The sequence below is a fragment of the Oreochromis niloticus genome, linkage group LG16 (assembly GCF_001858045.2).
Source record: "Oreochromis niloticus isolate F11D_XX linkage group LG16, O_niloticus_UMD_NMBU, whole genome shotgun sequence".
Lineage (NCBI taxonomy): Eukaryota > Metazoa > Chordata > Actinopteri > Cichliformes > Cichlidae > Oreochromis > Oreochromis niloticus.
The window spans coordinates 4,246,583-4,266,854 of NC_031987.2; the positions used below are offsets into that span (position 1 = coordinate 4,246,583).

The 20,272-nt window shown below is 37.5% G+C and overlaps 2 protein-coding genes across 5 annotated transcripts; one reads left to right on the forward strand and one right to left on the reverse strand.

The window, feature by feature from the left end:
* Nucleotides 1–340: 340 nt before the first annotated feature.
* On the reverse strand, nucleotides 341–7,020 carry LOC100704679 (poly [ADP-ribose] polymerase 9). Its single transcript, XM_013270224.3, has 9 exons — nucleotides 6,884–7,020; nucleotides 6,290–6,326; nucleotides 4,673–5,568; nucleotides 4,242–4,460; nucleotides 3,465–3,680; nucleotides 3,185–3,245; nucleotides 1,588–2,072; nucleotides 1,313–1,469; nucleotides 341–1,223 (listed from the first exon to the last, which is right to left on the reverse strand). Exons 3-9 carry the CDS (start codon nucleotides 5,561–5,563, stop codon nucleotides 928–930), a joined length of 2,325 nt encoding a protein of 774 aa, XP_013125678.1. The 5' UTR covers nucleotides 5,564–5,568; nucleotides 6,290–6,326; nucleotides 6,884–7,020; the 3' UTR covers nucleotides 341–927.
* On the forward strand, nucleotides 6,992–19,523 carry parp14rs1 (poly(ADP-ribose) polymerase family member 14-related sequence 1). Of its 4 annotated transcripts, XR_003216726.1 has the most exons (18): nucleotides 6,992–7,323; nucleotides 7,428–7,528; nucleotides 8,113–8,143; nucleotides 9,665–9,925; nucleotides 10,331–10,555; nucleotides 10,650–12,883; nucleotides 13,111–13,338; nucleotides 13,443–13,664; nucleotides 14,336–14,408; nucleotides 14,746–14,895; nucleotides 15,261–15,323; nucleotides 15,502–15,678; nucleotides 16,072–16,293; nucleotides 16,395–17,009; nucleotides 17,195–17,328; nucleotides 17,820–17,994; nucleotides 18,458–18,825; nucleotides 18,886–19,523. XR_003216726.1 is itself a non-coding variant. In XM_019353043.2 (17 exons), the coding sequence occupies exons 1-17, from the start codon at nucleotides 7,146–7,148 to the stop codon at nucleotides 18,745–18,747; spliced, it is 5,379 nt and encodes a 1,792-aa protein (XP_019208588.1). In that variant the 5' UTR covers nucleotides 6,992–7,145; the 3' UTR covers nucleotides 18,748–19,523. The 4 variants fall into 4 exon arrangements, 3 of the variants coding, with proteins under 3 accessions (XP_019208588.1, XP_019208591.1, XP_019208590.1); XM_019353043.2 differs by having other exon boundaries at nucleotides 18,458–19,523; XM_019353046.2 differs by having other exon boundaries at nucleotides 14,336–14,402; nucleotides 18,458–19,523.
* The last annotated feature ends 749 nt before the right edge of the window (nucleotides 19,524–20,272 follow it).

Genomic DNA, 20,272 nt, shown 5'->3' on the forward strand with positions numbered 1-20,272 from the left:
GTAAATCTGGCCAACTGAGCAAATTTCATCTGCTGCTGTCTGTGAAACTGAACTGAAATGCAGCTGAAAGCTTCGTGAAATGGACAAACGATTTGTTTTTCCTGTCAAACTGTTTCAAGGGTCAAAGGTGAATATCTTTCATGCTCAGTAGACTGTGACATTGTATAGTTATGATTACCTTCTCACTCTGTTTTTCATGTGTTGTGTACACAGGAATAATGTTTATACATGTATTTCATTTTATAAGTTGTTTAAATTGTATTTTATTTTGTTAAATTTGTGTAGTTGATCAGGTTTTGTTATTGCGCTTTAAGTAAAAAACAAAATCTGGACACACTTTAAGCTTTGCTGTGTTTAATAGTTGTTTTTCCATATTTCACTAAATGTTGTTACAACAAAAATATAAAAACAAAACATAAAATAAGTCCAGATTCCTCAAACAAACAACAATTTTTATTTTTAATTTCATTCTGACATCAACATCAGGAAAACTGTAACTACTCATGTCCATCATGACTCATTCTCCCATTCATCATGGAGTTCACTACCACCATTATTTTATGGACAAGCAAAGCTAGATTAAAGTCTTTTCATATTTATTGTGGTATTTGCTGTTATAATCATGTCTAAATTTATGGAGTCATGAGATGTCACTAAACAAATGAACCCTTTCAATCTAAAAACTACAATGTTGATATAAAACGCACATTATTAAGCGTAATCTTGATTGATAAACATATGATTGGTTCTACTCCTTGCAGTACTGCTATGATAAAATACATTTTGATAACTTGCTGCTGCCATTATTCAGCAATACATTATGAGAAAAATAAGCCCAGTCATTCCTTCATATTTTGCTACTAATATCCATTATATCGAGTCTATAACTGATACAAACATTTCTTTTTTTTCTGATAGTAAATATGCTCATACTGAATATCCTTGAGCTTGTCTTTTCTCACAGGTGATGATGTACCTGGGCAGGGCTTGATAACTGCTAAATATGACAGAGATGTCAGACCCTCCTTTCACACTGTCATACCTAACTTGTGGATCTGTCCCTTTAGCAGGTGGCAGAATGAGACCTTGCTGACCCTTGGTGGAGTCCCCTCTCAGCACGTCAGCCTCCACAAAGTACAAATACTTATCCTTTTCCTCCTTCCAAACGTCTATGGCCTCCATCACTGTCCCAGCAAAGTAGATGCCTTCTCCATATTTTGGGTCTAGATCCAGACAGGAATAAATATGTTTTGTTACTAGGTGTGTTTTTGTGATATTATCTGTAGCTTTTATTTATATAATGTTAGCATACCTTTAGGTGGCGCACACTCTGAATGGAAACCAATGTGGCTAACCATCTCACAGAACTGTGCAGGTATGCGCTGAAACATTTTCTCAGAGGAGCACCCCAGCTGGTTTTTCTTGAGGTCAAACAGCTTCTTCAATGTTGAGTTCTCCACTTTGTCCACCTAAAAATAAAAAAATTCATTTTGAAATAAGGCACAAGGCTTATTTATATAGAGTAAGAAACTAATAAGCAACCAAATCCCTAAGCTTAATAGTAACCCACCATGAAACATAATTTACCTTTAATATCCACAGACCAAGATTTTTAAAAGCAGGTATTCTGTTTTTGAACTCCGAGCTTGAGTTGTCCACTGTTTTTGTCTTTCTTTCTCTTTCACGAGGCACTTCAGCTAACAATTTGCACATTTCATCCTCCTCTTCTCTGACAAACTCCTCCTGGACAGTGCAGAGCATGGCCTCCACCTCCAACACAGCACCTACAACATCCTCAACTGAATGCCCATCAACCTTTAGCCAGGCGTGACCCTTGGACAAAAACTCCTCAAACTTAACACCCTTTCTGGTTAGACGAGAGAGCTGCAGGTATTGCTTCTCACTCAGGTGCTGGATGAAGTTGTTGTAGATAACCGTGGATTGAGGGGGCCTGAAGAGAAGGTGAGTGAGCCATTTTTCAGCCTCATGTAGTGATTCTTTACAAGGACTTCTCAAACTGATCTGTGGAGTTGGAGCTTTGTTGAATCTTAAGTCTTCTTTGTTATCAAATCCTGGTGGAGAACACAAAGGAGAAAAATCACTGCTACTATTATTTTAATTATATGTAAATGGGATTAATAAAATTATAACCATCCCTCCATGCATTTATTTTTCTATATTAGTTTTACTGGATTTTACAGAAAACACTATAACAATAATCAGTGATCAACAACCAAGCTTATTTCCTTCATCTTTTTATGCTTATATCTTGTTGACACTTTTCTTACAGGGTTAATGTATTTATTAGCAAAACAGCATTAAATATCTTTAAAGGACAAAATGTACACTGTTGAAACAAACTGCTTTTTAAAATTAGTTTTAACTTTTTAACTTGCTATTGTCATGGCTGTGTGCAGGCAGGCACGGGGAAAGGACCCAAAATGCAGGACTCCGAGGTAGATGTGAACTCAAAAACACACAGCTTTATTGCTGGGCAGAAAAAGGTGCATGAACTTAACTAAACTGAGAATACAGAAATAAACTACGCAGGCAGGCAGGCAGGCAGGCAGGCTAGCAGACGGAACACACAGATAACTAGAGGGCAGGAGACGTTAACGACGCGACAGAGAACAAAGGAAACACAGGGCTAATATACACACGGCAGTAATCAAGGGATGAGAGACAGGAGGGGAACACACCTGGGAGAAATCACAGCTGACGAGACAGGGGAAACGTAAACTGAGCACACTCACATAAGACACAGACCTTCACAATAAAACAGGAAACTCAGACACAGGGAACCAGACAAGACGCTGAACTAAACAGGCTGACTAACAAACAGACAGTGTGACACCATAGACAGACAGAACACAGAAGTGGGACCAGGGCAAGCAAAGAACAGAAACCTAACAAATGGCAAACCATAACAAGATATATACTCAGAATAAACAAAAGCATAAGGAAACACAAAACGCTGAGTCGACAGACTCAGGATCATGACAGCTATGGTTTTACAGGTAGTTAATTAACTGAATGTAGGGACTTTGATAAAACAAACCAACACTTAGATCAGTAATAAAAATGCTTACTGCAAAGGTACTGAAAATAATCTAGAAAGAAAACAAAAGTGCTGATGTATTGTTTTTTAATGTTCTATGGGAGCAGCACTGCTTCACTGTTTTACCTTGTCTGAAGCTGGAGTTGGAGATTTTGTGCTGGAGAGATTTCATTTGTCCCTCAAAAGCCTTTAAAGAAAAGATAATTAAAAATATATTACTTTTTTTAAATAATTGAGAAAACAATAATGACATGAGTTGCACTTGCAACACTGCCAAACAAACTTAGTCAACAGTTTCTCAGGAGGTGCAACAGTGCTTGCCACCACAACAAATTACAGATATGTATCTATTATAGTGATAGTTACTTAAAATTCTAAAATCTTGACAGAATATGCAAAATACAACCTGAAATGTGTCACGGTCAGAAGGAAATATGACAAAGTAAACATCCATCTTTCTTTGAGCTGTTTGGGCAAAGTCAGCCACTGCCTCTAACATTATGTTTGCAGCTTCTTGTTTAGGAAACCCGAGGTGTCCAGTTCCGATGGCAGGAAAGGAGATTGACTTGTGGCCTTTTGAAGCTGCCAACCATAAACATTCCCGTACTGAATCAGAAAGGGACTGCAATGAAATAATAAGAGGATAGAGAAAGAAAATGCAAGCTCTTATTATAGTTTTTTTTTTTTATTGTATCGTGATTTTAAAAAAAAAACATATTATGATCTTTTGGTTCGAATGTGTTTCCAAGTATTAAACTGTATTTTAAAATAATTGTGATATTATATTGTATGATTTTTGTTTAGAGTTACAAATGTAAACCAAATGAAAGTCCTTACAGTTTGGAATGTATCACACAATGACTATATTACACTATATGGACAGAAGTATTATGCCAAAACTTTTAATCTGAATTCAGATGTTGAATTCAGTTCTATTACCACAGGTGTACAAAAACAAGCACCCAGCTATTCAGTCTGCTTTTACAAACATTTGTGAAAAAATGGGTTATTCTAAAGAGCTCAGTGAAACATAATTCTGTCATAGCATGCCACCATTGCCACAACTCAGCTTATGAAAATATCTTACTGTGTAATGTGTAGGTCCAGTACTTTTGCCCATATAGTGTATATCAGCATTTGACGTTTATGGAAATGATACATAGGATGTCATGTTATAATCTACCTTGTATGCTGCTGTTTGTTGATTATTGAAACTGCAGAAAGTGTGAAACACCTCCTTACACCGTAGTTTGTACGCATTTGTGATGACAACTTGCTTCCCTGGAGAATGCTTTAGTATTTCATCCTGCATTCTGTCGCCTGCTTTGCTCAGCAAAGCATTTGAGATCTGACCCTTGTTCAGATTTCTGTCAGATGATGCTGTGTTTACAATGACATCTGTCTAAGAGGATGCAAAAACAATTATTAGAAAAAAAATGGAATAAGAAAATGCACTAGTACAATGTAAAAGCAGTGGCCCTAAAAATACCCTACTGGAACTTAATATGCACATGAAAGTCAACAAAACAAAAACAAGCAAACAAAAGAATGTTAAGAGCAAGCTAAACAGCTGTTTAATGGAAATAACAATGAAGAAACAGTACAAGACTTTACCTTCTGATCCTCAATTTTATCACTCTTCAGGGTTATAAGAACGCTTCCAATCTGGATGTTTGATGTTTTGGCAGCACTCCTGGTGTTCCTTTCTGCTGCTTGGCTGTATGACAAACTTTGGTTAGATTGGTTGGGATCTAGGATGCGATGGCAGGCCCTGTGCATTTCTGCAACTGTTGGCTCATCGTGGTTTACAAAGAAGATCTTTGTAGGAGGTTGTCGATGGGGAAATCTTTCATAGTAGTCTTTCACAGTTGACACTATAGTTTTTGCACAGTCTGACAGGGGGTAGCTGAACAATCCAGAGCTTATAGCTGGAATGGCAACACTGTCCAGACGATATTGTGTAGCTTTCTGAAGAATACTCGTGATGGTTGTTTTCAAAAAAGGTTCAGCATGTGAAACTTCAGGATAGGAGGGGTTAGGTGACAGTTGTGGACCCACAGCATGAATTATCTTCCTGCATGGCAGCGACCCAGCATTAGTGACAATTGCTTCTCCTGTTAGTAAGGAACCGTGTTTGAATATGTAATCTTTACTCTCCATTTGGATTTGAGGACCACCAGCTTCACACAGAGCTTGAGCAAGGCCAGCACCATGCTGAAGAAAAGAGTTGGCAGCATTGACAACAGCATCCACTTTGAAATCGGTAAGATCAGCCTTCCACACAGACACCTCAACACCTGCAGGCAGCTTGACAGAAAACCTCTTCTCTGGGACAACAGTCTGCCGCTTCTGCTGTCCAAAGCTCACATCACTCTCAAAATCCACACCTTCGAAGGTGACCACACATCCAAATTTGCTGTCGAGGATATGACTCAGAGCAGATCTACTTTGTTTTACAATGTTGAGTGAGGATTCATGAAGGGGGATTTCTAAGTTATGATCCATGGTTCCTGAACAGAATAAGACTGTCAGTAAATCAAAGAATGACAGAAGCATCACAGCTAAAACAGAGTGTTGCTGTTTTTGGTTTGCCTTTTTACTAAGTAATAATTAATGAAAACATTTTAGTTAATATGTAATTAGCTAAGATATATATTTGAGCAGACTATCTAAAAAAACATGTACAGCTAAAACACAATCAATAATTGATTTTTGTTTGCTATGTTATCTCGGAAACCAGGTAGAAAATTTGTTTATGAAAGGTGCTATATAATTAAAGTTTATTTATTTATTTTTTATATTTAGAAAATTTCTGATCTATTTCATGTAATATTAGAATATTCAAATTTGCTTTTAAAAAGGCAATTCTAAGTGACACCCACTGTTGAGTGGCAGTGTTTACATAAAGAATGTCATTCAATATTAATCAAACTAGAGCATTATAGAGTTTATTAGCAAATCAAAGTATTGTTGATTATTGCTGATTTTATAGAGATTACAACAATGCAGTCAAACTATCTGTTCACTGTCTGCGGCCTGTGTGTAACTTTAATTTGCACTGAAAATGCAACAACTAGGATCCCACCCACTGTAGGTTTTGTGGATAATAATAATGATAATATGAATATTAAATAATGTATTCCATACTTTTGTGGTGTTATCAAGTCTAAAATATCCTGTTTGGCAGTGGAGAATAAGTTTATGCGGCTCACGTGGTTGCAGGTGACCTACCTTGTAAAACTCCGTGTGAATTGCTGTTATATCGTCACTGCAGCAGAGGGAGACAGAGACAAACAACGGACACTTTTAGGCCACTCAGAAATAATTTACCTGCTCCAGAAACAACAACGTCGGGAGAATTTTCAGTGTGCTTGAACACGGCTTGACTCTCCGTAGAAAAGAACTTTATATATTTTCATAACATGTTATATTTGTACAATTTATATAGAGAAAACAAAACTAAGTCAGTATTGTATAAGGTTTTGTTTTGTTGGGGTCTGTTGCAGTTCACTCACTATTTGTGCACTGCGTCGCAGAGAGATAAAAATCATAGCTTGCTAATCTAACGTTGTTCAGAACGTTCTTTTACCGGGTAGACCAGTATAAATGACGGAACTGTTTAACACTGGACGTTTTGCGTCTTTTTTATACAAAATTGAAAATCGGCACGAGCAACATAACACACGACCAGTCAACGAAAGTTGCTTTTGCTGGTGACTGGAAACCTAATCCATGAACAACGCACACACTCGACTAGCTTAGATAAAACATAGGTTTTAGTTTAAACGAATAGAGAGGTTTATTGCGCAGCAGCCAGATACTCACCGTCGCACACTTTCAGCTGGAAAGTACCGAGGTGAAGGAGAAAGCGAAAGAATGAAAAGAGGGCGCGGACGTCTCCAAACTGCCTCCGTGGGCTTCAGCCAAGTGTAAAAAGGTGCTTTTCAGCCCTTTCTATGTAGCTGCACCCCGTTCTGAGCCAATCCTTCAAGGCCAAACTCAACAACACGCCAATAAAAACTGCGTTTCGTTTCATAGGAAACAAAAGTGAAACTAGTTCAGAGCAGACAGCAGCCGGCCTGCGAAGATGGCCGGCGTACACTCCTATCCTCTGCTCGTTGAGCTCGAAGAAACCAACATACCCAGATTAAAAATCAAGTTAGTGAAATACTTTCAAAGTAAGAAATCTAACGGTGGTGGCGAGTGTGAGGTGGAGTATGAAAATGGCAGCAGGACAGCGATGGTGCGCTTCCGGAGAGAGGAGGGTAGGTTTGACACCATAAAGTCATGTTTGCTTTATTTAAGCAGCTACAATATTATTTATTATCAACGGAGTTATGTGGTGACATGTGTTTGTGCTGTGTCACAGATCAGAGAAATGTTCTGGCCAAAGAGTCGCATCAGATCAGTTTGGAAAAGGGCGTTTTGAAGCTCACGGTCCGCTTACCCACGGAAGAGAAACCATCACGGGTACGGAAAGTCATTTAAAAGTTTGTCATGAATCAGTTATCAACAGCTGTTCTGTTCTGTGTAACTCAAATCTGTTCTTATATTGACGATGTTATTTATGAGATAAGGTTTCACTGTTGGCAGTGCACCGTGAAAACTGCGCGCCTCTAATTTCTGTCAGACCCGTCCTGCTCTCAAAAGGAACTGCGAGAATATTCAATTATTCCTCAGTTTTGTGTGACCCTTGAGCCCCTCTACAGTCTCCAAATTATCAGTCAGTTCCATTGAACGTAAATCTGACCATGTTTATCTTTTACTGGAAGTCATGTGACTTTAGAAAGCCAAAGCTGTGCTGCACGCTGCTCCTCTTCCTGCCGTGTGGATATTGTAAAAGTCAAACTCACTGCTCGGAAATCATTACTGGGTGCGGTTTGCTTGACAAAGCTGATAATGAATTTGTTTGCATTAATTACTTTTTGGACCAGCAAATATTTAGGGCGCTTACACACACACACACACACACACACACACACACAATCGCTATAATTCTAAACAAAGGAGACTGACGTGTTTTTGTTTTGGTTTTTTGTATTTTCTTTATACAGGAAACTCCGTCTGATAAAGATAAGAAGAAATGTAAGTACTGAGTGAAGTGAACAGAACTGTGTTTGTAACCAAGATCAGGAAGTCCTTTCACTTCTCCACCCCTGTATTTTATCTGTTTGTAGTATACACCACTGTCCACTTCATTAGGTACAACTTGTTAGTATCCTATTGGACCCACATTCTGACCCTACCATACAAATATCATCAAATTAATCAGATATTGCCACACTTTCAAAAAAAATTATTGTCCAGTTTTGGTGAGTCTGTATGAAATGTGGCCTCAGTTTTCTGTTCTTAGCTGACAGGAATGGAAAACAGTGTTGGTCTTCTGCTGTTGCAGCCCAGCTGCTTCAGTCTGTGACATGTTGTGCTTTTCAGCATCCCTCAGTTGTAACAAGTGGTCTGACCATTATCCTATGATGGCTGAGATCACTGAGCCATTGTTGCCCCACAGCACTGCTGCTCACTGCATATTTTCTCTTTTTTGACCATTCTCTATAATTTCTGAAATATTCGCCCATCTAAACATCAACGACCACAACATATACTAGAAAATCTCTAGGTTACACTCAGCAGGCTAACTGTGCCAATGTTAGCTATTACTGCAATAAATGATAGTTGTACATCTTTGCTTTGAGTCATTACATGCTTTACTGATGGCTAAAGTTAACACCATTTGAAATCATTTAGTATCATAGGTAAAGTAATTTCACAAGCTAGCATTTCTACTTGGTTATAATTTTACTACTGATGACTTTGGCAAACAACATTCTGTTTTCCAGCTAGTCGTAACTTAACACTTCACAAATCTAGCAGTGCTACTTTATGACACTAGAAAAGCTGAGTTAACACAACAGCCCTGGGCATTTGAATTAATTAAGTAATCTCATCCACTCTAGTCAGGTTGTCACAGGTAGTTTTCTCAGACATTTTTCAGATGAATAGCAACTCCCCACCACCACACACAATTTGGAATTAATCAGTGTTTGTATTGTATTACAAGTCCAGCATCTCCTATTTGGCTTGCCTCTCATTTGTACTGTGTTAGTTGAGTTATTATTTGAAGTTAAATATTTGTATAAAGGAATGCATTTAGTACGTGTGAGGCCATAGAAAGTACCTCAGGTTTTGTGACCCTTTCTGAACTGTATTTGCTAGATAGCTTGTGATTTGTCTGTCTAACCAGCATTAGTAAAAAGAAAAGAAAACAAAAAAAACTGTGAATCTGTGAATCAGATATTAGACAAGCTGACAAGCTTTATGAGATAAAACTGCCTCTCCATCTTCAGCTTCATGCTATTTTAACATAGTGTGATTTACACTTCAAGACTGGTAGGATACACTAGACGTCTCCTAGACGTTGCGTCAATAAGACCATACAAAGTTTGATTATTTTTTAAGTCAATATTAATGATTATTCTTATTTTAATTAATTTATTAATTAGTTTTGAGTGAAACACCGAAATAAGTAATTAAAATAAAAGTGTTTTTAGTCTTCCACTATCTAAAAAGTATAAGTTTGTTACACTTGGCCACTTTTGTCTTTAACAGCAGATGTTGCTGCAGACAAACAACCTACTGCTGATAAAAGCGACCCTACAGCCAAAGTTCAAACAGAAACAGAAGGCGGAGACGATGATACAGCAGATGAAGAGCCATGTTCCACCTCGGCCGTTTTAGGGAATATTTCTGATAATACCAACCAGGAGTTCTTGGAGATGCTGGTGGAAAACATCACAAAGTCTCATGACTTCACTTTGGAATTTTTTCCTGACATCTCCTCTGCTGTGGTGACTTTCCAGAGTGGAAAAGGTACCCATTTCAAAATGTTCTTATTTATGATATGATAATATAAAGTTTAATTGGCTGTTTGATGCTGAAATCTGTGTTGCATAACCAGGTCCAACAATCATTAACATAAAACAACATAAAAAAAAATATGTCACAAACGTAATAAAGGAATTTTCCAGGACAATCTGGCCGTTTTATTTTCCTGAGCTAAACTAAAATGATAAAGTTTTCTAGGGCACTAATGCACAAGTATATGTGCCATATACTTACCATCCCAAAATCTCACCTTGCTGATTATAAATGTGCTGATACTTCATCCTGAAAAATGGTTGTGCTCATTATTAAACCAACAAAGAAGATTTAAACGCATCCTGCAGAATTTTTTATTAAAAATGCCTTAAATCATTTTTTATCTCTATTTCACAGAAAATGCTAATTTTGTGGCAAAATGCCCCCAAAACAAAATGTTCACCAGGAAGGGATTTTCTGTTCAACATCTCGAAATCACAACGCAAGTTCTAGTTGACGACATTCTACACTTTAGTGAAGAAGTTCTTCAGCTTTATTTTGAAAATGAAGGTGGGGATGTGGAAGAGGTTTTACTTAATGATGCACACCAGTCTGCTGTCATCACATTTAAAGATCATCGAGGTAAATCATTTACACTACACTTTGTATGTTCCTGCAAACCTACAATAATACCGTGTGAATAATAATATACAGTATGTTACATCATTTCTTCCAGCTGTTCAAAAAATTTTCAAGAAGAAGCAGCATTCCATAAAAAAGGAAGAAATCAGAGTTTACCCTTTTTATAAAACTCTGGGCGTGGCCCTCTATGGCAAAGACAAGCCTTCACTAAAACTTCCTGCTGACATCTCAGAGCCCATTGACAGTGCTGTCCTCAGATATCTAGCTCAAAATAAATCAGCAGCAGAGACCATTTGCAGTGAAATGAACAAACACTTCTGTATCGTAAACCTCGACCAAACTACTGTGACCTTGAGTCCTGTGTCTTCTTTACTAAAGCAAAAGAATGCCAAAGCCATCATCAAAGAGTGGACTGATACTGTGAAGTCAGCATTTGCACAATCTGTGTCACAGTTCAAATCTGTGAAGTTGTATCCAGATTCAGATGCATGGAAAGAGTCTGAGAAAAAGATCAGAGAGATGTTACTGAATGAAAATGTGATTGTAGTACCTGATAAAGACAGAGGAGCTTTATTGGTGGCTGGTCTTGTTAGTGATGTCAACAGACTGGAGAAATCTCTTTCTGAAATTATTAACAAGATTGCAAAAACGATCCACAGGGAGAAATCAAGTAAAACTGAAGAGATCAAAGTGTCACCATCAGTTTTTCATCTCCTCTGTCAAGATGGCCTTATGGACAAACTTCTACTTGTGTATCCAGAACTCAAATTGTCACCAGAGAGTCCTAATCTGAAAATAACTGGCTTAGGGGAAGAGATTAATGCAGCAAGCAAAGTTATATTTGATGCAGTACTTGCATTAAAACGACAGAATCTGGAATTAGATAAAAATGTTCTTGAACTGTTGAAGGATGAGCAACAAGAGGAGCTTACAGATGCTCTCCTCACATCTCATCAAATGAACGCAGCATTTGAAATCAGTGGAAACAGGGTGCAGCTCCTAGCTGTCTCTGACAGAGATCTGTCTCATGCTCAGGACCATCTAGGACAGCTGTTAACATCTCAGTACATTCATGTTGAAGACAGTAATGTCCTGAAGAAGCCAGAGTGGCAGCAGCTGGTCAGTCTCTTAGAGCAGGCTAACAGTAAGCCATGCAGAACTCGAATCAACACAACTGCTCAACAAGTCGTGGTGTCAGGCTACAAGGATAGTGTCATAAAAGTTCAGCATCAGCTTGGTGACTTCTTAACACAGAACGCTCACATCGAAGAAACTGTTGTGGTCAAAGCTAATGCTGTCGTTGAATACTTGAAACATTTCAACACATCTTGGATGGAGAAAGTGAAAGACAAGGTGAGAGTGTCCTACAGAAATGAGGCCATCTGTCTGAGTGGATCCAGAGTGAATGTGACACATTGCAAGACTGTGGTTGACGGTGCCGTCTCTGCTGTAGTCTTTGACAGTCTGAATGTCTGCATGTCTGGAGTGAAGAAGCTCTTCCAAGAAAATGAAGGTGTGTATTTTTCTGCAATCAAAAATAAAACTGGTTGTCTGGTCCAACTGGTTGATAAGCCAGGTGGTGGACAAGACAACCTTAAACAAGTACCAACACCTTTATACCAACTTAAGACACCTGAAGGAGTAGAAATTGCTGTTTGCAAGGCAGATATGTGCAGTTACCCAATGCAGGCAGTTGTGAGTCCATTTAATCAAGACTTGAAACACAGTACTGGTCTTGCAGCAGCACTTTTGAAGGCTGCCGGCCCTCAGTTACAAGATGAATTTTACAAAATGAAAAAAATAAAGGGGCAACTCAAGCCAGGAGACTGTGTCATAAGTAATGCAGGAGGAACACTTTGTTGCCAAAAGGTCATCCATGCTGTGGGACCCAAGTATGAAAAACCTCAACAAGCTTCAGCTCAGTTGAACAAAGTTGTTAAAGGAAGCTTAGAAGCCGCTGAAAACCACGGATGTGTCTCAGTAGCTCTTCCATCTATTGGCAGAGGAATGCGCTGCTTTCCCCTCAAGCAGTGTGAACTCACCATTGTTAAAGCAGTGAAGGAGTATTGTGATGAGAAGTTTGATGACATCACCTTGCAGAAGATCCATTTCGTGAACAATGATGACATTGCTGTTCAGGATATGGTGGCTGCTGTCAAACAGGAGTTTGGAAACCTCAGTGTTGTTCATTCTCAACAAGGTCCTCATCTCACTGCTCCCATGCAATCAGTATCACAGTCTACTGGATCTGACCTGTACCTGAATCGTGTGCAGACCAAAGAAGGCGTGGACATCGTTCTTACAAAGGGAAACCTAGAAGCTTCCACGGTAATTCAGATTTTGGCTGTTTATATCTAATTAAAGTGAATAATAAATAAATAAATTAAGAGGGAAATTGTCCAGTACAGGAACCAACGACTTCATGCATTAACTATTAACATGTCGCTGTAAAGTCCCTTGATGTTGAATGAATTTCAGGGTTTAAGTCGGGGGAGGGGGGGGTTAAGACTTTTGATATGATAAATATGTACTAACAGTCTGTTAACCGTTTTTAGACGGAGGTGATTGTGAACACTGTGTCTTCAGACCTTGACCTCAACAGAGGTGCAGTTTCACAAGCCATCTTGCGTGCCGCTGGACCCAAACTTCAGCAGTTAGTAGATGCACAGGGTGCTACTGGAAATGATGGTGAGATCATTGTTACTGATGGCTGCCAACTAAAAAGCAAAAAAGTCTTTCATGCAATCGCACCTCACTATAAGGACCAAGCCACATCTGAAAAGGTAAAGTACCTTAGATTATGAGGTAAAAGTTTAAGGTATGAGGTTAAAAAGCCTGTTTGATCTAACTTTGATGATGAATGTCTTCATATATAACTGTCTTACAGACTTTGAGGGGAATCTTTAAGGACTGCTTGGGCATGGCAGAGGATAATAATCTAACCTCCATGTCCTTATCAGCCATTGGTGCTGGAAACCTGGGTTTCCCAAAAGATCTCGTAGCCTCTTTGATGTTGGATAATATCTTAGAGTTTAGTAAAAAGAAACACCCCAAGCACCTGAAAAAGGTTGTGATTGTACTTTACCCCAGTGATGCACAAACTATCCAGGTAAGAAAACATAACAAGCTTTGAAGGAACACATTCTTGGTGCTAATCAGAAATATTTTCAACTAGTAAAATCCACCGATATCAGCACTATTTTTCTTCTTTCGTTGGGGGTAGAAGTGACCATATGGGGGACAATATTATCAGCTAATGCTAGAAAGCCTGGCATACTGCATCCATATACTCAGATACTCAGAAATTTATCTCAGAGATTTTTATACTTTTGTTCTTGTTTTTGATGACTCTGTAATCATTAGACAATTTTAACTATTCTGTTGTTTCTTTTATTGTTGTAATTTTAAAGTTCATCTGAACAGGTCTCTCTTGTACACGTGTAGTCTCAATGGGACTACTTGTATAAATGAAGGCTTAATTAAAAAAATAATTAGCACCAAGTAACAAAAAATAAATTAATTAATAAAATACTAGTATTTAACTCATCAAAACGTCTTGGAGGGCTGTTAGTAACCATGCTGACTCAAGTAAGCAGAGATAAAGCACAGCGTACAAATGAGCATACTAATTTCTTCTATGGGCATTGTTAAAATAGGGCCTACTTTTGGAGACAGCCTCTAATAGTTGTTCAACTTGCTATGTTGTGCTATTTATTTTCAGCTTTGATTTAATAATTGAATGTTTCAGTCAATGTAATCTCTCTTGTTTTCTGTCTGCAGGCTTTCAGTGATGAATTTCAGAAGAAGTTTCCCAGTGCCTCAAGTGGTTCAACAAGTTCTACACAAAGTAAAGGCAGGCAACACTGTTTGATATGCGGTCCCAACGTAATGTTACCAAAAAAAAAGAAGAAGCAAATGCTCAAAAATGTAACAAAAACTGGATGTATTTTTACACCCAAGAAATATGGACTTATTTTAGAATACAGCTTTCTAAGAACTATTTGTTTTCTAACTATACCCGTTTTCAAAGAAATGTAAAACAACAGTTAACAGAAACATTTGTACTAACTGTAATAATATATTGTATTTTTTCTATATCCTAATTGACAATTAAATTAGTAGTCAAAATTCAGGAACTACTATTTTGTAATAATTTATTGCTGATATTCATTATTTTTGTCCATTTCCAGGAGGCCCCTTCTCCAAAATCACCTCGACCTCAGACATGCATGAGACTAAAATGGGCAATGTGACTATACAGGTAGTAACAGGAGACATAACCAAGGAGACCGCTGATGTCATTGTCAACTCCTCCAATGAAAACTTTACCCTTAAGTCAGGTAATAAAACTTTAAGTTATCATAGCAAGAACTACAGAGCTTGAGCTGTGGAAAACCGTTATCAATGGTTGGTTAATATTCTTTTTTTTCCTGCTGTAAATATTTATATTTACACATACATATAAATATTATATATATTATATATAAAATATTTAATTGAATATTATATATTATAAATAATTTATATTTATATTTACACATAAATATTTAAGTACAGAGGATATTATATAAAAAATAATCCCACATCTTTAAATTATTTTTATAAAATAATACACAAATAAGAAAAAAGGTCACAAAGTAATTGTATCTTTCAGATTATATGTACAGTATGTATTTAATGGTGATGTAACCTTTGCCTTCTCCAGGAGTGTCTAAAGCTATTCTAGAAGCAGCTGGTCCGGCTGTTGAAGTGGAATGCCGCAACCTTGGTAAGAAATCACTTTAACTTTTTATAATGCTGTAACTCAGAGTTGACACCAGGTAACAGTCTTGTTTTCCCAAAAATAATATGGAGGTTAGCACAAGACTGTCAAGAAAAAAAGTATGGCCTTGTACACACTCACATAGTTATTAAGGTTCATTAACATACATTACCTTCACCTTTAGGTGCTGAGCCCAACCAGGGCATGATATTGACGAGCCCCGGTAACCTGAAGTGTAAAAAGATTCTCCACCTGGCTGGACAGACAGACCCAGTAAAAATCAACAAGACTGTGAAAGATGCACTCCTGATATGTGTGAAAAGCTCTTTCACCTCTGTATCATTTCCTGCCATCGGCACAGGTGAGGTTTAGAAAGCATTTTGTCACTGACAGGTCACATATGTAAATGTCAGTTTTAGGCCAACATATTTTTGTAGGTTAAGCTAAACCATGTTGACAGAGTGCAGATGTAAATTTATGACATGTTGTGCTCTTTCTCTTTTAACATGCTTACATTAGAAGTAGGCATTGTATACCTAAATACAATTTAAAATCCGAAGACACATCAAATTTCCTTATCACAGAACAAATTTAAAACCAAGTTCAACGAAAATTTATGGAGAAATTTTAGAGCCAGGAACAGTGCTAATAGTCATGAAAGCTTTTATATTAGTGTTTTTAATGGTGTCATCCTTTACTATCGATATGGCTCGCCCCAGAAGTCTTCAATGTGTGCTGTCCCTTGTTTTTTTAGGTCAAGGCAATGCACAGGCAAGACTGGTGGCCGATGCCATGTTGGATGCAGTGACTGATGTGTTAAGCCAATACACTTCCAGCCCCCTGACTACAATCCGCATAGTTATTTTCCAGAAACCTATGCTTAAAGACTTCCACAGCAGTATGCAACAGAGGGAAGCTGCAGATCCTGATTCTAAGGAAAAAGGAGCATTGTACTGGGGATGGACCAAATTCAAATGTAAATACACAGAATAAAGTACTTTTTGGTTTCAAATTCTATATCTCTAAGCAATTTCAATTGTTAAGTTCTAATGTTGTTTTTGAAATTTGTTCTTTCAGCAATCTTTACTGGCGGAAGTACCGATAAACCAAAGAAAGACAAAAATTTTGTCATTGACAGTCTGAAAGTGGAGGCTACTTGTTTCCACATTTGTGGTGACACACAAGCCAAAGTTGACTCTGCAAAGAAATGGATAAATGACAAGATATCCCAAGAACATGATAGCATGGAAATTGAAGACAATGCCATCCGTAGTTTCTCTGATGCAGATCGACAGAAAATTGTTGACATGCAGAAGACCATGGGCATCAGCATAAGGACTGTGAGCAATAAGCCCAAAGCCACAATAACTATTGAAGGACTCAGCAGGGATGTGCTCAAAGCTAACACTGAAATCATTAAAATGATGAGCAGGGTGAGAGACGAGGAGGAACTAAACAGGAAAGTGGAGCTGGCCAGCACCACGGCAGACTGGCAGTATCAGCAGTCCGGGTTCCAGTTTCAGAGTTTTGATGAAATGACCAACTTCCACCTCGAGGAAGCACTGCAACAAAATTTACCAACTGTAAAAGTTACAGTCAAGGGTCAAGACTACACTGTCACCATGCCTAAAGGACCCGCCACTGACAGCCAGGGAAATATCCTGGAAATAAAGAGAATTGACAAGCTAAAAGGTATTTAAAATGAAACCAAGAGATTTCTCAAAGTAGTAATAAGAGATCAGCAGTGTGTTAGCATTTGAAATCTTGCATGATTTCGCTTACTGGTAGGTCTCTCTGAGTTTTCACTACTGAAAGCCAAAGTATCTCCCCAAAAGCTATACAATTTTATTTTGATTTTTTAAATAATTTGTTACTAGGTGATGTTCCTGAAAACTGGGATCTCATGCAACCTAACGTCACCAGTCAGGCTTTCCCATTACAAGCTGGGACACAGGAGTATGATGAAATCCAGAAGCTGTTCCAGGCCTCATGCAAACAAACCATTATCAAGGTAGCATCAATCACATTGTCTATTGTTTTATCATATTAGCATTAGCCAAGTCAGATTACTAGATTAAAGTGTTTTTTCAGGAGTAAGTAAACTTACAAGTAGATGACACAGAATTTACATCTCGATAAACGGCATTAAAATGTTGTTCATTAAAAATGTAAAAGTTGCCCAGTAATATTTAGATTTGACACTGTGTGATGATGTTATGTAAATTATTTCATAATAAAAAAAGTAGTCAATCAATGCAACTGTATTAAAAATGTTTTCTGTCTAGTAATAATATAATTGTTATATCTTGCTTATGTTAATTAATTAATTAGTCAATCACTAGGTAGGATAAATACAGTCATTGACATGATAAGTTGATGCAGAAAACGTACAGTTTGGTGCACAGAATTTAAAAAAATATATTTCAGACAAATAAACTATCCTTGCTTTAAACTGGAACATAAACTCACAGCAAAATCAAAACACACTTTTCTTGCTCTTAGATTGAGAGGATTCAGAACCCTGCACTGTGGAGCGGTCTACAGGTTAAGAAGCGTGACATGGAGGTGAGAAATGGTCACCAGAACAACGAGAGACGTCTTTTCCATGGCACCTCCGAGGACACTGTGGCTACCATTAATGACCGTGGCTTCAACAGGAGCTATGCTGGAAAGAATGGTGAGACGTTTGTGGGCATTTATTTTGATTTTATCAGAGAGCACATAATAGAGACATGGTGGGAAATGGGGGAGATACTGCCCATAAAGATATATTTAGATTAAGGAGGTAGCAGTAAGCTAAAAACAAAAAAAAACAACAACTATTAAAAGAATTTATCCCCAGGAGGTCCCAGAAGACTAATTAATAATAAATAACTGTTTTTTTGGTCTCTACTGGAAACATGAATTTAATGTTACATGCCTGTTTGGTCATAAACACTTTCAAAAGAAACTTTGGTTTACAGAAGCTTCTCTGATGCTTCCATGTCATACCTATACAGTATGTTCAAATTTTAGTATTTGAGAATATCTACTACTGCTACTGGTATAATAACAATAATAATATAATAATAATGATAATAATTATAATAACAACAGAAAGTATGTTCGATCTTTTTCATTGACTTTCTCTCTATTTTCAGCTGCATGTTACGGCAATGGAACTTACTTTGCTGTCAATGCAAGTTACTCTGCTAGCAATACCTACTCCAAGCCTAATCAGAATGGGGAGAAGTTCATGTACGTCTGCCGAGTTCTGACTGGGGACTTTGCTCTTGGACAACAAGGCATGATTGTACCACCAACAAAAGGCACCAGCACCATTTCCACTGGTCTGTACGACAGTGTTGTGGACAACATGGCCAATCCCAGCATGTTTGTTGTCTTCCATGATATCCAGGCTTATCCTGAATATTTGATTACGTTCAAGTGATGCAGCTAGTGAGCAAGATTGCAAATCTTAACTAGACATCACCTTACGTCATTAAATATAACGTGATTACGTTACTCCATAGTTTTATTCTTGGACTCTCCTGGAGTGGCTTTACATGAGTCACAGTTCAAAATGATTACATTAGATAAAAGATTTTAATTTCCAGTATATTAAAACCATGTAAAAACATCAGCATCAGCTTGATTTAACCAACTATTATACAAGCATTAATCAGTTAATGGAAAAAAATATGAAAACATTACAAAACAAAATTTGTAATGCACTTTGTAACAAAAGTTTACATGTTAATGCAGGTAAAGCTCAGATTAAGAATCACTTTGAAAGGAAAAGTGTAAAAGAAATTAGCTGCTGCTCACATAAACAAACCTGCAGAAATGATGAAGCACAACAAGGTTTCTGAATGTTTAATATATAATAAATTTAAAGTGACTTACATATGCTTTATGTAGTCTCAAATTTTTTCCTCTTGAAGGTGAGCTATGATTTTGAATTTTTCTTTTTTCCAAACAGCATCTGTTCCAGATTTCTTTCTACATTTTATCTTTTCAATGTGTATGTTTTTTGTTTTGAACCTGAAAAACAGAAGTGCGACTACTAAGAGAGATGCTGATTACAGTGTTGTTTCCTCCAATCAGAAGTAATAAATATTCAATCTCTCTCTTTTATCCAGTTCCAAAGGTTTGTTTAAATTGATTACATAGTGTGATCAATTGATCAATGTGATTTTTTGAACAGTAAAATTGAATTTGAAGACATTTTCTGTAAGTATTTTATTGAAGTACGGAATCTTATTAATTCTTCCACAGTCCACAGGAATGTAATCTCATGATTAAGCATGAATTTTTACTCCCAAAGACTAGCCGCTTCAGAAAACATTTTATTTTTAACAAAGCAACAATAGCACAAGAGGTATATATATATGTGTGTGTGTGTGTGTGTGTGTGTGTCTGTCCAGAGCTCAAAATGTCACCAGAGTCCTAATCTGAAAATAACTGGCTTAAGGGAAGAGATTAATGCAGCAAGCAAAGTTATATTTGATGCAGTACTTGCATTAAAACGACAGAATCTGGAATTAGATAAAAATGTGCTTGAACTGTTGAAGGATGAGCAACAAGAGGAGCTTACAGATGCTCTCCTCACATCTCATCAAATAAACGCAGCATTTGAAATCAGTGGAAACAGGGTGCAGCTCCTTGCTGTGTCTCACAGAGATCTGTCTCATGCTCAGGACCATCTAGGACAGCTGTTAACATCTCAGTACATTCATGTTGAAGACAGTAATGTCCTGAAGAAGCCAGAGTGGCAGCAGCTGGTCAGTCACTTAGAGCAGGCTAACAGTAAGCCATGCAGAACTCGAATCAACACAACTGCTCAACAAGTCGTGGTGTCAGGCTACAAGGATAGTGTCATAAAAGTTCAGCAACAGCTTGGTGACTTCTTAACACAAAATGCGCACATTGAAGAAACTGTTGTGGTCAAAGCTAATGCTGTCGTTAAATACTTA

Excerpts from the sequence above, each read along its gene's own strand:
- LOC100704679 (XM_013270224.3), bottom strand. The coding sequence starts at position 5,563 with ATGGATCATAACTTAGAAATCCCCCTTCATGAATCCTCACTCAACATT. Across the intron at positions 1,470-1,587 it reads TTGGTCTGTGGATATTAAAG|GTGGACAAAGTGGAGAACTC; the intron begins GTAAATTATGTT and ends TTTTATTTTTAG. Across the intron at positions 1,224-1,312 it reads AGAGTGTGCGCCACCTAAAG|ACCCAAAATATGGAGAAGGC; the intron begins GTATGCTAACAT and ends GTCTGGATCTAG.
- parp14rs1 (XM_019353043.2), top strand. The coding sequence starts at position 7,146 with ATGGCCGGCGTACACTCCTATCCTCTGCTCGTTGAGCTCGAAGAAACC. Across the intron at positions 8,144-9,664 it reads TGATAAAGATAAGAAGAAAT|CAGATGTTGCTGCAGACAAA; the intron begins GTAAGTACTGAG and ends TGTCTTTAACAG. Across the intron at positions 10,556-10,649 it reads CACATTTAAAGATCATCGAG|CTGTTCAAAAAATTTTCAAG; the intron begins GTAAATCATTTA and ends CATTTCTTCCAG.